This window comes from Rissa tridactyla, chromosome Z (assembly GCF_028500815.1).
Source record: "Rissa tridactyla isolate bRisTri1 chromosome Z, bRisTri1.patW.cur.20221130, whole genome shotgun sequence".
NCBI classification, from domain to species: Eukaryota; Metazoa; Chordata; class Aves; order Charadriiformes; family Laridae; genus Rissa; species Rissa tridactyla.
The window spans coordinates 29,423,178-29,436,354 of NC_071497.1; the positions used below are offsets into that span (position 1 = coordinate 29,423,178).

A 13,177-nucleotide genomic window follows, 5' to 3' on the forward strand; every position below is an offset into this window, starting at 1 on the left:
AATAGTTAAGGATTAACAGGATGGCAGGTGTTTATTAGAATGAATAGTCAGATGTCTGTCTGTACATACTGTATGTACCATATCACACATGCTCACTCAAATCACTAGTCCAAAGAAGAAGGCACTAAGAAATTAGCATCTTTGTAGTTTTCTTTTTTAATCATACCCATAAGGAGACATTCTGCTGTGCTTAGAGTATTGGTCTCTTTTCAGGATCAATTCCTTATGCTGCACAGGAACATTGTAAAACAGTGATGTCAAACAAAATGTATTTGTGACAAAAAATTGGAATTCAAATAAAACAAGGGAGGGGAATAGCTTAATAAAAACATTTATTGAAAAAATTCCCATCAACATCATTTGGCTGTACTAAGTAAGTAAAATGCTGAGCGTGACTATGGTAATCAGGATGCAAACAGCTAGTACCATGAGCAGGGTGATTCGGCAACATTTGGAATGCTTTTTTTCTCTCTCTTTCTTTTTTAACAAGGTATCATACCCAGGAGTATAAATATCCCCCATCCAGAACCGTAGATCATTAGGATTTTCCTAAAAGAAAAATCAGAAAATGAACTCAGTTCCTCTCTCTTGCACATAAAGTCATTAGAACGTAGCCAGAAGTATTTTGGCTATCATCAGATAGTGATTAATGAATTTAAGGCATCACAACACAAATGCAAGAGACTTTCACTTGAACATAGGTTGTGCTACTTGCCAGATGCTGCAAATGTTCCACTGGGGAAAATTAAAACCACACTTTTCAGCCAGGAACCAAATGTAGGACACCAGCCATTGAAATGTGATTAAAAAACCCGAAAGAAACCATGTTGTCTTCTCAAGAAGAGAGATGTCGCTTTATAAACACCGATCTGAGTCCCTTTCCAAAAAAGGGAACAGCAGAAAAAAACTCACAAAAGTAACCCTAAAAGTGATTTGTGTCAACTCACAGGCAGACGGGATCCCGCATGGTGTGGACGAGGCTGAGAAAATGTGTATTATTTGATAACAGAATGATGTCATGAACAGTTATTAAAGTGGGCATAAAGTATTTAAGTGCCTTATTTATAGTTCTTTTCTGTATAAATGGGGAAGCTGGGTTGTGGGGTATTGAGTTTTAAGGCTTTCTCTAGTCACAGAGGTGGTGTTCTGCAGAACTGAAATTCCTGGAGTCTAACCAGGTATGTAGACTTCTTTTCTGGATCAGACTCATGTTAGTGTCATGTCTGTACCGGAAAATACATTCATATTTACTTCTGGAACCTCACCAAAAGAACTAAGTGGGCTGCAGAGTGGTTCATGGATATGCACAGAGCTCATAGCAATTCACTTTGCGCAAACTCCGTGCAACGCCGCGTTACCTTTATGTGGCTGGCCAAGTTAGAGTGCAGCGAGTGGCTGTCATAGTCTTGCACCGTCCAGGAAGGGGTCTTTTTCTTCTCCTCCCAGTCGTCATCCACCTGCATATCACTATATAAGGGGTTGCTTTTGATTGTGGATTTCAGAGTGATGGGTGTAATATGTTTTCCAAGGGCTTTGTCTATCATTTCTTGACTGACCCGGTTCGAGTCTAAGCCCGGCAGCTCAGTAACATTTCTCTTTTCTCTCTGTAAGGCACAAGTTAGATCAGAAGTTTACTTTCATCGTTGTTTACCTACGACACAGCCCCCTTCCAGAGTTATCATTTGTAATGCAATAGAGTAATTTTTAAAATTACACATGCAACAATTGTTCTGGCAAACATCTACAGTGCAGTAAGGGAGCCTGTCTGCTCACTCGGGGCAGATTTCTTCCTTCTAGGGAAAGCATGTGGGTACAATCTGAACATTAAAACTCTTCTGCAAATGTGAACTGGCATTATAATGCCTGTTGAAAGAAAGCCTCTGCTTTAGCAAAACAGTGCTATGGAGCACTGTGATAGAAGCTGCAGTTCCGATGAAAGCCATGGGCGTATGATGCAGAAGCAGAGCTGTAAGAACAAAGCATAATGAAGCACAGGGGTAACGCTGTGTAAGAGACTGCCTTGACTGGAGCTGCACCTCTGACAGCAGGGGCGTGATTCACAGTTCTGTTCACGCTGTTGAATGCTAGACCTATGTCAGGTTGTCAAAGAGGCCCTTCATTCAATTGAGGGAGAGTCCTTAATGCAAGCACTGTCAGAACTCAAAGGTAATTAAATATCTGAGCAGTCTTCCAGCAACAACAATTGTTAAATCAGGCCATTTAGAACAGGGGGTGGCAAGGGAGGAGGACGGACAACCCTGGTGGGATCACATTTTTGGAGCACACACAAGCTGCTGCTTAACACAGCACTAAGAGCCTCTTCAGGAGCTGGTAAGATGCTGGTAAGTTACCGTATTTTTCAATCTGTAATTGCATGCAGGAATGCAACCAGATTCTCCAATTCAAGCTATTCAGCATTTTGGTTCACCACAACCTTCTGTCACCAAGACTTTGAATTAATCTGTCACCAGTCTCTGGTTCCAGAGGTGTGTCAGCTTCCCAAGATACCTGCTTCTGGCAGACCCCTTGCCTTAATGCTGCCACCTCTCCCGTGTCTCAGGACTGCTTCTACAGAACCATCCCAATGCAAATTAAGAAACTTCCTTCCATGAAAGGACGTTTTTCCCACGATACTTCACTTCTATTGAGATTTTCAGCCACTAAGGTGCCATGGTCTGGATGGACTTCAGCAGCACGTCCTGCTTTCCACCTTTCTGGTGGGATCCCAGGGGATCCCACCTCCTCCTGCATACTGGCTCTGGAGCTGCTTGTATCCCACATCAGCCAGTGCAGGTCCCTAAGCTGATGGCAAACTCCTGGCTTCTTCTGCTTGAGTAATTTTCTACCCTCTTCATGGACTGGTGAATCCACTTCCAGTGGCAGCCAGCTGCTACATGTCATCAGCTACTATATGCCTCAGTGCCTGTGCAGACACACAGACACGTGTGAGTTGGTCTGGGGCATGCAGGTGTAGAAGGAAGGAGGAGGACTGGTTTCCTTCAGAGAGGAAAGAGGGAGAAGCGAAAACAACAGCCTTTGTCTAAGAAACTCTAGGAGGAAGCATCATGCTGGCATTCTTATCACTAAATCGTGCACAAGTGACTAAGCATGTTTCCCATCAATAATTACCATTAGTAGGTGGGTGGATCCTCAGTGCCCTACCAGCCCCTCTATTAGTTCATAATTTTCATATGTCATTCCTTAGCCTTGACATATTCCCTGATAATATTACTCTTTGCACTGCAGTTGCAGCTGTCACTGAAGCCCTCTGGATTGTACTGGCCAGATTTCAGCTGAGCTGGTGTTTTTAACTGTCATTTCTTTCTGACTGCATTTTTTTTTATTTTATTTATTTTATTTCTTATTTAAAATTTGTCAATGACCTTAATGATGCTTCCCTCAGGCTTGCTAGATAGTTGAACTTGGAGAACATTTTGTTGAAGAACGCGAACTGTCTCACCAGGGGTTGCTCAGTCTCCCTAGGCTAAAATGTTGTGAAAAGAATGTGACTTGACAGTAATTTCTAAAGCTGTTTTAAATAAAATGCTCCAAAACTTGGAATAGATGGCATGATGCAGAATTCGTTCATAAAGAGAGTGCTTTATGGCAAAAACTTTTTGCCCCTTCCACCCAGAGTACCTTCCGTTTCACAGGCATGAAAACAGGAGACCATCGTAGCCTGGAGCAGAGGTAGAGAGGGAGTAGGTTGGGAGGTACAACAGAATTTGGTGGGAATTGGAGGTAGGAGATGGTTTACAGAAGTTTTGGAGAGCAGATATTGAAGTGCAAAGCTAATGGAGAGAATACACTTGAGTGCTTGAGTGCAGGCAAATTCCTGGCTGTGAAAATTCTGCAGTAGATATATCCTAGAGACTAGTTAGCGAAGAGGAAGGACAGGACGCTGATGCATAGACACATCAAAAAAAAGGTTTAGGTCCAAGAAATGATACAGAGAAATCCAAAGAAGTTGCATGAAACATAAGCATTTATAGAAGCAGAGAAACAGAAGGAGGTTAGATAATAAAAATATGCCTGCCAGTAATAATTCTAGCAAAACCTACATATTTTTAAGATTCAAACCACATCCCAGTTTCCACAGACTTCCATGTTTTGATTCTGCTTCATAAAATGAATCTTCAAAGAAAGATGAAAGTGTTGTAAACTTAGGTATCCACATATGTTACAGAATTTATATGATACACACTGTGTCTGAGGAGCCAGTGTGAATGAGGGTGGAACAGAGCAAATCAGAGCTATGAGGAGGCAATTTGTATTACTATTCACTGAATGGAAGCAGGGAACAGCAAATGCTCAAAGCAGCAGTAGTTACGAAGAACTCTGAGAAACTGTAGTTGAAATGTGCTGATGAAATACTCATTTAAGAAGATGAAAAATGCTCAACCCTGCAAACCCTGCAAAAAAAATATGTTTGATCTACATATAGCTCATGAACAAGAAGCTGTTATGGTCTGTAACTTGTTTTTCACTGAGAACAGTTTGTCCTGCTTTGACAGACCCAGAGTGCTGACACACAGAAAAAGAGGACTCTGTAAAAAGCCTGAAGATCTGTAGAGAGTCCATGTTAGTTCCATCCCTCGGTCAAAATGTGCTTTCTCCACAGATTTTTCTTGATTATTATTTCATAATGTAAATTATGCATATAGATATGTTACAATATATATAATTAAAATATAAATTAATCTATATTGCTAGGAAACATTTTTATCTCTTTTTTTTTTTGACTTCATCATTTTATTCCTGTTGTTGTCGTTGTTAGCATTGAAACAAACTTAGGGTCTAACAATCCTCCCCTCGGTCTGTGATATGAAACATAAAGCTAATCACCCACCAAACCCAGGATATCAACATTTAAGGGTAGGCTTTGGTCTCAAGCCCATCTACCCGCAAAAAGAGATCAAGGAGACATTCTAATGAAAGTGGGTAGCAACATGATTATATTTGCATGTAATTTGCTTAAGACTATAACCCTCTGTTGTACAAAAGCCTTGTAACGCACCTTGGAGGACCCTCCCAGCACTTGGAAGGGCATTTCTCTGACATAGAGACCTGACGTAGAGACCTGTTTCTAAGACAGACAAAAAGCCTGACAGGCAAAAAGCTGCTAGGTAGTAACCCAAGAATCCCTGTCATAGTTGTAATAACTGAATAGGTATTGATAGGCATTTGGTAAATAAAAAATAAAGCTTATTTATCAGGATAAGTAATTATTAGCTCTTTAGAATTTCCTGAACCAATCTGATCTCATGCTGTGGGTGCTGTGGAAAAGCAACCGGGAAGGCAAGGAGTAACTGAGGGTAGGTAAGCAGATATGAAAGACAGTAGGGCAGACAGCTCACATCAAGGATTCCTGAGAATGCAAGTTTTCTTATGGAAAGAACTGAAGGGCATCAGAATTGCTTGTTAGAGACATAAAGCAGCATCAGGTACTACAAAGCAACCTGGGAAGCTACCTGACATGGACAGGAAGGAGATCAGTAGATGGTTATAAACAACTAAGCGGACTTAATAGGAATATTTAGACAAAAGTAGCCATTCATACAGACTATTTTAATTGAGAGTATTTCTGTCCTCATAGTGAATTCTTTACTTAAAGAAAGCTTTTTTATCTGTTATTGATATTGGAGATCTGCAGGGCTGTGAGTTCGTTGTATAAAAACTTCTGTATGGTGTCAGGCCAAATCTCCTGCCAGCCTTGCAGCTGGCTCTGACTGTGGCCAGTTGCAGATGTCTAGGGAAGAATAAGAAAAAGAGCAGAAGTGCGTAATGCACATCTGAGCCAGGAGACAAACAAGTGACAGTAACACAGCACCTAACTTACAGATAAAAAAAAAATCTCTTGTCCTGGTACCCTGAGAAACAAGCAAAGGCAGGACACAGGCATTAGCTGGGATGAGAGACCAGGAGGGGTTAGGAGTGCAAGTTATCATGGAACTGTAATACCTGCAGGCCAAAATTTGTTTGGAGTTGTGAACTCCTAAGCAAGAGCAGCACAACAAGAAGCAGCGTGGTGTTCAAAGACCAAATGCTCTCTGCTCTCTTCCAGAAATAGGTAAAAAAGGGAAATACAAGCAGAAAAGAGAAGTCTGAGAATTGCTGAAATTGACCAGATAGACTACAGGGGAGACACACATCTCAGCTCTGAGAAGCAGCTATAGGGAATTAATCATCTGGTGTATGCTGAACACTAAAACATGTCGTGGGGCAGAGAATCCAGCGGGACTGGAAATTTTCAGGGCAATCAGCAAGTGGTCAGCAGCTAGCCATTTGCAGGAGTCTGTGCTTTTTATGCTGCTTTTCACAAGGAAGGACCAAGATTGCTGGACTGCTTTATGGTTTATTTTATTTGAAGTAGATGATGAAAATGTACGCTAAGCAGGGAAGCTGTTCAGTCTGCCTGATACAGAAGAGGACAGCAAAGAGAAAGAGCAACAACTTTTTGGTCAGCAATAGGGATTCTTGTTATGTCAAGCTGCTTTTTATAATGGAAATAAATTAAAAATCTTACAGGTGGAGAAAACACATAAGCGTTTAAGTGCACTTGAATTTAAGTGATCTCATAATAAAGATCTGGAAGAGGCCATGAAAGTGCCATTGAGAAGTCACTTTATACAGGGAGCCCTGAGCAGCAATAGTTTCTTAAAAGAAAATGAATTTCTGAAGAGGGAATTTAGGTGACTCTCAAGGTTTAATGACTTTGGGAGTCTGTAGGTCACGCACATATGTTCTGAAATGAATTCTTCTCCCTCGCCGCCCCCCCCGCCCCCATTTCCGTTTCTGAATTAACTAACCCTTAACCCCATTAGTTCTCTCATCTTAAAGCAAAAACATGTTATTCCTGCACCATTAGTTCTCCACTGTGCCATCGTGTTTATTCTAACGTCTGGAATTCATCAATTCTTTTCCCTTTACTTGATTGTCAGCGAAAGGGAAAAAAGGAGGCGAGCTCATAAGGCAGAGAATAAGGCACAATGAATTTTATCTGGACAGCTTGAATTCACTAATGACTACACTTAAAAGTATAGGTTGTGCCCTAGGTTCAACATTTGTAAAACATACTGCATTGCAAACTGCTTTTCTGGAGACGTGGTGAGCACAGACATTTCCTTTGAAATGGCCATCCCAGGGCTGGGAACAGAGTTCCAGGAAAACCCTCTCGCTGGTGGCGAAGGGCAGAGCGCAAGTCGAAAAAGTGCAGGGCTCTCCACACATTTTTAATCCTCCCGCAGCCCTGCAGCCCTGGCTCGGTGACAGCGCGTCCTGCTAAACGACAATAGGGAGAAGGATCCCTGCTGTGGAGGAGGCTCTGTGTGTGGCTGCCTCCCTCCTGCACAAAAGAGGGGCTTAGGTGGGGTGGGGAAGGAGGCCAGCGTTGCACCATACCCCATTGTTTGGGATCCCGCAGGCTCCTTCCCTTGGTTAGGGCTCTTTGCATGGGAGCTGACGGGCGACCGTGCGTCCCCCCCACTCCCAGCTCTCCTTGGGGAATCGCCAGCAAAGATTATACAATATGAGCAGAGGCGGCGGGAGGCATTGGGGTAGGCAGAGGCGAGGGTGTCTGCAGAAGAGGCCAGGGAGGGTAAGGGTGGGTCGTGGAAGCGAGTTTCAGGAGGGGGAGGACTTTTGCACGTGGATGAGGACTGCAGCGGACTCTGGGAGGGAGTGACGGGGTTTGGGGAGAAGTGTCTGAGAGGGGAGAAATGCAAATGGAAGTAGCCGTGGGAGGATCTTTCTCTTCCCATCCCCCAGGCTGATGGTTTTTCAGCTCCCACTCCTCATTCCCCTGGGGAATTGGACCCCCACCCTAACGATCCTCATGATCCCTTCTCCACTCCCCAACCCCCCCCAACCAACTGCTTATGTGTGTCTCCATCCCTTGACAAGAAGCAGACCCTGGAGCTTTTGCTCATGTTAGGGGTGGGGAAGGGCGAGGGGCTCCCCGGGCAGCAGGAAAGGAGCACTGTGGAGCAGCAAGTGGGGCCCAGAGGGGTGTGAGCTGATGCAGCTGTACCGCTGCTGATCCAGACATGAACTTCTCCTCCGCAGGCTCCACGGCCTCTACTAGGCAGCCCACATTTATGTTTTTCCCCAAGAAACTGCTGCTACCTCTGTGTAATAACCTGGATTAACACAGCAGTGTGTTTCACACTTTCAACAGCTGCTTGTCAGGATATCAGGAAAGTCAAAGTAGAATGAGAAAAAGAAGGCAAAATAAAGAGGAAGCTACAGTGAACTATGTAGACATATATAAGCTTGTAAGACACCAGCAAGAATATCTAATACTCTCTCTAATGTGCCATTTCATTGAGTTTGAGGGATATGACGCGGCTCTCAGATTTAAGTCTGGGTTTTTTTCTTATTTCTTCAGAGAAGGTGCTCCATTCTGCTCTTCAGTACAAATAATTGGTATTTGATGTCAGTAGACTTTCTGGGAAATGCTATGAAAATGTTACAACAAGCAGTAGAAAGCCTAACGTACTGAAAAAAAGTCAGCCCTGAAGAGAGTAACTGTCTTCTCAGAGCCTGATCCTCACTGAAGTCTTAAAAAACTTAGGGGGATATTAATGACACAGATTCAGAGATGCAGGAAGCTGAATTCACAGCTGAAGTCTCAACTTCGTGGCATTTGTCTCCTGATTCCAAAAACAAGGTAGAAAAATCAGAAAAAAATGTCAGCTTCTTTTACACCTTACCTGTAAATAGACCCTATTGTGCCATCGCTGCACGCCAGGTAAAGCTGCTTCTGGGAATTTTGCCAGGCTGGCTTGTAGAAAGGCAGAGTTTTTCACTAAAGACTTCACCTCCAGTTGCAGGAATTTATCAGGATGGTTGTTGTTTGGCAAAACAGAGAAGTCCATGTTTCTGTCCTGTAGAGTAATAACGAAAACAGCCCCAGCTTCTGCTTCCTGGCTGTGCACGCTCCTTCTATTATTAATGATGTGAAGAAGGATACGACAGTTTCCTGAAACTGTATCTGACCCCTGTTTGGTGTCAGGCTCACTTATATCATCTACCAATGATAAAAGATTGTTTAGAAGCGGCAGAGCAGACAGGACATGTTTCTTTAAGTGCCTAGCTTAAGTTTTCAAGTTCAAGGTCTATTTTGATAGATACATATGTGCTTATTAAAGCTAACAGAGTACCAGTGAGCAGATGCATAAGACACTTAAATGCATACCAGCACTTCCTCAAGTGACCTGCCAAAAATGTCAAGCTTACAATACTTCAAAGCAAGCTTGTTCCCCAGAAAATTAGAAGCAGCTCCCAGTGCAAAGCAAGTCCTCCTTTTCTGTGGCGGTACTAAGAGGCTCCATTGTGCTGTGTGGGTCGGTACCGTTTACCACGATGGCTATGACATGCACTTCTTTAGGTTCAGGGATTTCTTTCACAGTAAATTCTTCTTGACCCTGGGAAATATTAGATTGTTTCAAGTAATTGATAACAGAAGTTTTCAGGGAATTGAATCTGCTCCTGTTCAAGTGAATGGAAAACACTCTTACTGACTTGAACAGCATAGTCAGCCCTTCACTTTTATTGTTTTATTTTGAGATTTGATATTTTCATCATCATTGTATAAGTCGCAAGTTCTTTTGACTTTCAGCTAATGGAATTCTCCTTCTCATCATGGCCATTAATTACACCCAGCAAAAGTAGTCTCCTCACTTTTATTTTAACCTTTTTTTCCCCAAGCTTTCTGTTTTTCTAAGACACGTTTCATTTTTCATCACACTGCCACAGAGGACAGATTTTTGAAAGTTCATTGTTTGAAATCCAGGATAACCTATTTTGGATCAAATTAGTGCTGAGAATTAGGGCATCATGAAAATTTCAGCCTTGTACTTAGACCAGAGAATCATACCAATCTATTTTCCTTACAGAAAATTGCTGAAATTTAAAAAGAAAATAAAACCAGTAAACTACTTTAAAAAATGTTACTAATGTGCGATCACAATGTAATAAATTAATACTTTGATATACATGAGTTAAAACCCTAATTTACTTAGAAAGCTCATGATTTTTCTTTGCATGTATTTATTGGTGATTATTTTACAGCACATCTGTTAAAAATTATTAATCTGTCGCCTTTCAAGTAGATACTCAGAGTTTTTGTGAGCAGCCACAAAAGGGACAGTAGCAACCATGTTTCTTCTGAGTGGACGTGCATGCTTCTGGGGAACCTGCTGCTACATTTAGAACTGTTTCTCCCCAGTGTAATGAAGGCTTGAAAAACTAACACATCTTTACCATGAAGCTGCGGTTTGAGACTTACATAGAATCATAGAATCAAAGAATCACAGAATGGTTAGAGTTGGAAGGGACCTTAAAGATCATCTAGTTCTAACCCTCTGCCATGGGCAGGGACACTTCCCACTACATGTAGTCCTTTTTTCCTTGGGCAGAACTAAGGCAGTAATAATTAGTGTTCCAAAATACCTGGGTATATACAACCATGTCTTCTTTCTTTCTTAAACATATATACCCTTTCCAGCATCTCTCTGAACACAGGGTTCTTCCGTGCTACTGTAGCATACGACATGGTGTGCAGCTGTGGGAATTTACTTACCAACACTACTTGGTTTCATTAGATGTGCGCTAAGAACATAAAAACCATCCCACTAGGTCAGACCGCCCCAAACCCAGGATCTGTTGCTGTGTTTGAAAAAGGCAAGAAGAGATGCTGTTTAGGGAGGCTGTGTACACCTGGCTCCTTTCTGCAGTTCATTCTCCTTTTACTCCCCCAGAACCACACAAATTTTTGTACTAGTGTTTTTTCCCAGGCCTTTTATTATCTTTTTAAGGACTTGTTGTCCATGAATTTGTCTAATTGCATTTCGAATCTTCTGATGCTATCTCCTCCAGAAGCAAGTTTCAGGACATCATGACCATCTGTCTAAAGTGCTTACTTCTGTGTTTTAAATGAATTTCTGTACTAGTTTTATCAAGGATGCCACTTTGTTTTACTACATTATTTTAAGAACAAGAGTTCCACGTGCAGCTTAACCATCATCCTCAGGATTTTTTAAACCTTGACCGTGCTCATCTGAGCCTTTTCCTCTCCAACCTGAAGTATCAACTTATTCAGTGTCATCTCATAAACGACCCGGGCTATCCTTTTTCTCATTTATTTGCCTTTTTAAATGTGTAACAGTGTAATTCTACTACATTGTTCACAAGAACACAGCAACCGTAAATGAATACAATGCTCAAGGTGTGGGTACACCACAGTTCCAAAACTGGGAAAAATGATGCTCTATTTTCTGACAATATCCATCAGTTTTTGGCTTTTTTTTCCTCTTACTCTCACAGAGCTAATAATGTCAGACTGCGGTAACCAATGATGCTATGATTTTTTCTCCATCTTTGTGACCACCAGTTGCAAGTTCAGTGTCTTGTAGGAATAGTTTAGGCTATTTTTCCATAGCTATACTACCTTACATTTAATCCACATCAAAGTTTATTAGCTAATGTAGCTAATGTCTTGCCTAATCACTCAGTTTTTGAGTTTCTTGACAAGTAAGACAACAATTGGTTGACCAGAAGAGCTTAATGTCACCTGTGGAGATGGAGATCTCAGTTTTTACTCTTTCTCATGCCATTGATGAAAATGCTGAAAAAAACTAAACTCAGCACGATTCCTTGGGGAACCATACTGCTGACTCCTCTCCATCCTGAAAGACAACCATTTTGCTTCCTATCCTTTAATCAGCTTTCAAGCCATAAAAATTGCTTCGATGGTCCTGTGAATGTAGTTTCTTGAATGTCCTGTAATGTGGAACCTTATCGGAGACTTCTGTGTCCACCAGATCCTCTTTGCTCAGGACACAGATGAAGCCATGCTGACTCTCTCCCTACAGCCCATGCTTATCCAGGTGCTCAGAGATCTTATTCTTTTTTATTGGCTATTATGGAACCAGAAAAGGAACTCAGTACTACCCATTCTGTAGTTCAGAGGATCCCCTGAAGATCCCCTTTTTGACAGGTAGGAATTACGCTGCAATCTGCCAGTCTGCCGGTAGAGTGACTGAAACAACAGCTTACGCGCTATGACAAGCAGTTCTGCAATTTATCAGTTGCCGTCTTCCAGGAATCTCACATGACTGTCACCCTAGGTACCTGTTAGCATCAAACATGTCTTACATTCTCATATATTTCCTTCAACTTGATCCAGCCTCTCTGGCATCTCTGCTATAAAGAATGTGCAAGGTATGAGAACCCCTGCAACATTTCAGCTGTAAAGGCCAATGCCAATAATTCACTGAACTTCCCTTTCATAGCTCTATCATCCCCGAGTGTCCCTTTAACACTTGTGTTATCATATAGTCCCATTGACTCCTTAGCTAGCTTCCTGCTTTTGATGCATTTCAAGTCCCTTTTACTATTAGTTGGAGCATCTTACTATTAGTTGGACCATCTTTTCTACAGAGCTCTTCAAATTCTTTCTGAATGCTCTTCATTTTCTGTTTACAGTTGACCTGCTAGGCTTTAGGGCCTCCATTGCTCTCCTCATGCAGGCAAGCTTTTCATTTTTAATATAATTTTATAATAAGCAAATGACTGCTTCTGTGTTACTGAAGATGACAATGAAAACTGAATGGAAAAAAAACCCCAATAACCCAAAACCTAAACCACATCCTCCAGAACAAAGCAGCAAATGCCCTGCAGAGTAAGTGACAACACGATTAAAATTAAGGTATTCCTTTCCTTTAAAAAAGGTATGAGAAGTGGTAACTGTTGTTAACTTTTGGTCACTAGCCAGCATGAATCTGTGAAGAAGTACGCCCACTGCACACCAGCCTAGCACAAGCCCTGTGCACTACTTAAATGCCATTTAATCCAACAAAATAGAGCCTAAGTGGGATTTAATCAGCAGAGAGGCCTACTCTAGCCTGCGTGAACTGGAGTGAATTTCACCTTTCTTTGTCAGCTGAACTTGACTGATTTGACATTCATTAGTTGAAATTTTACATATTCATCAGGCTGGAAGGAAAACGTATTAGCAGACGGGTTGTTGCTGAAAAAAAGGCCACATCCAAAAAACAGGGCCGGCACAGCAACACCACCTGCAGTGTGCTGCGGCCTGGGCCACGGCCTAGGCATGTCCTCAAAACACTCTTATTGTTTTCTGACAAAACAGGTATTTCGGTCTGCGCTGCTTCTC

The 13,177-nt window shown here is 42.0% G+C and overlaps 1 protein-coding gene across 1 annotated transcript; it reads right to left on the bottom strand.

The window, feature by feature from the left end:
* Positions 1-368: 368 nt before the first annotated feature.
* Positions 369-8,920, bottom strand: MINAR2 (membrane integral NOTCH2 associated receptor 2). Its single transcript, XM_054186756.1, has 3 exons — positions 8,712-8,920; positions 1,359-1,604; positions 369-549 (listed from the first exon to the last, which is right to left on the bottom strand). The coding sequence occupies exons 1-3, from the start codon at positions 8,874-8,876 to the stop codon at positions 370-372; spliced, it is 591 nt and encodes a 196-aa protein (XP_054042731.1). The 5' UTR covers positions 8,877-8,920; the 3' UTR covers position 369.
* Positions 8,921-13,177: the final 4,257 nt, after the last annotated feature.

Bases quoted from the DNA above. Each gene is read 5' to 3' on its own strand.
- MINAR2 (XM_054186756.1), bottom strand. From the start codon at position 8,876: ATGGACTTCTCTGTTTTGCCAAACAACAACCATCCTGATAAATTCCTG. The intron at 1,605-8,711 runs GTAAGGTGTAAA...TGTGCCTTACAG, and splicing joins ACAATAGGGTCTATTTACAG to AGAGAAAAGAGAAATGTTAC. The intron at 550-1,358 runs GTAACGCGGCGT...TTTTTCTTTTAG, and splicing joins ACTTGGCCAGCCACATAAAG to GAAAATCCTAATGATCTACG.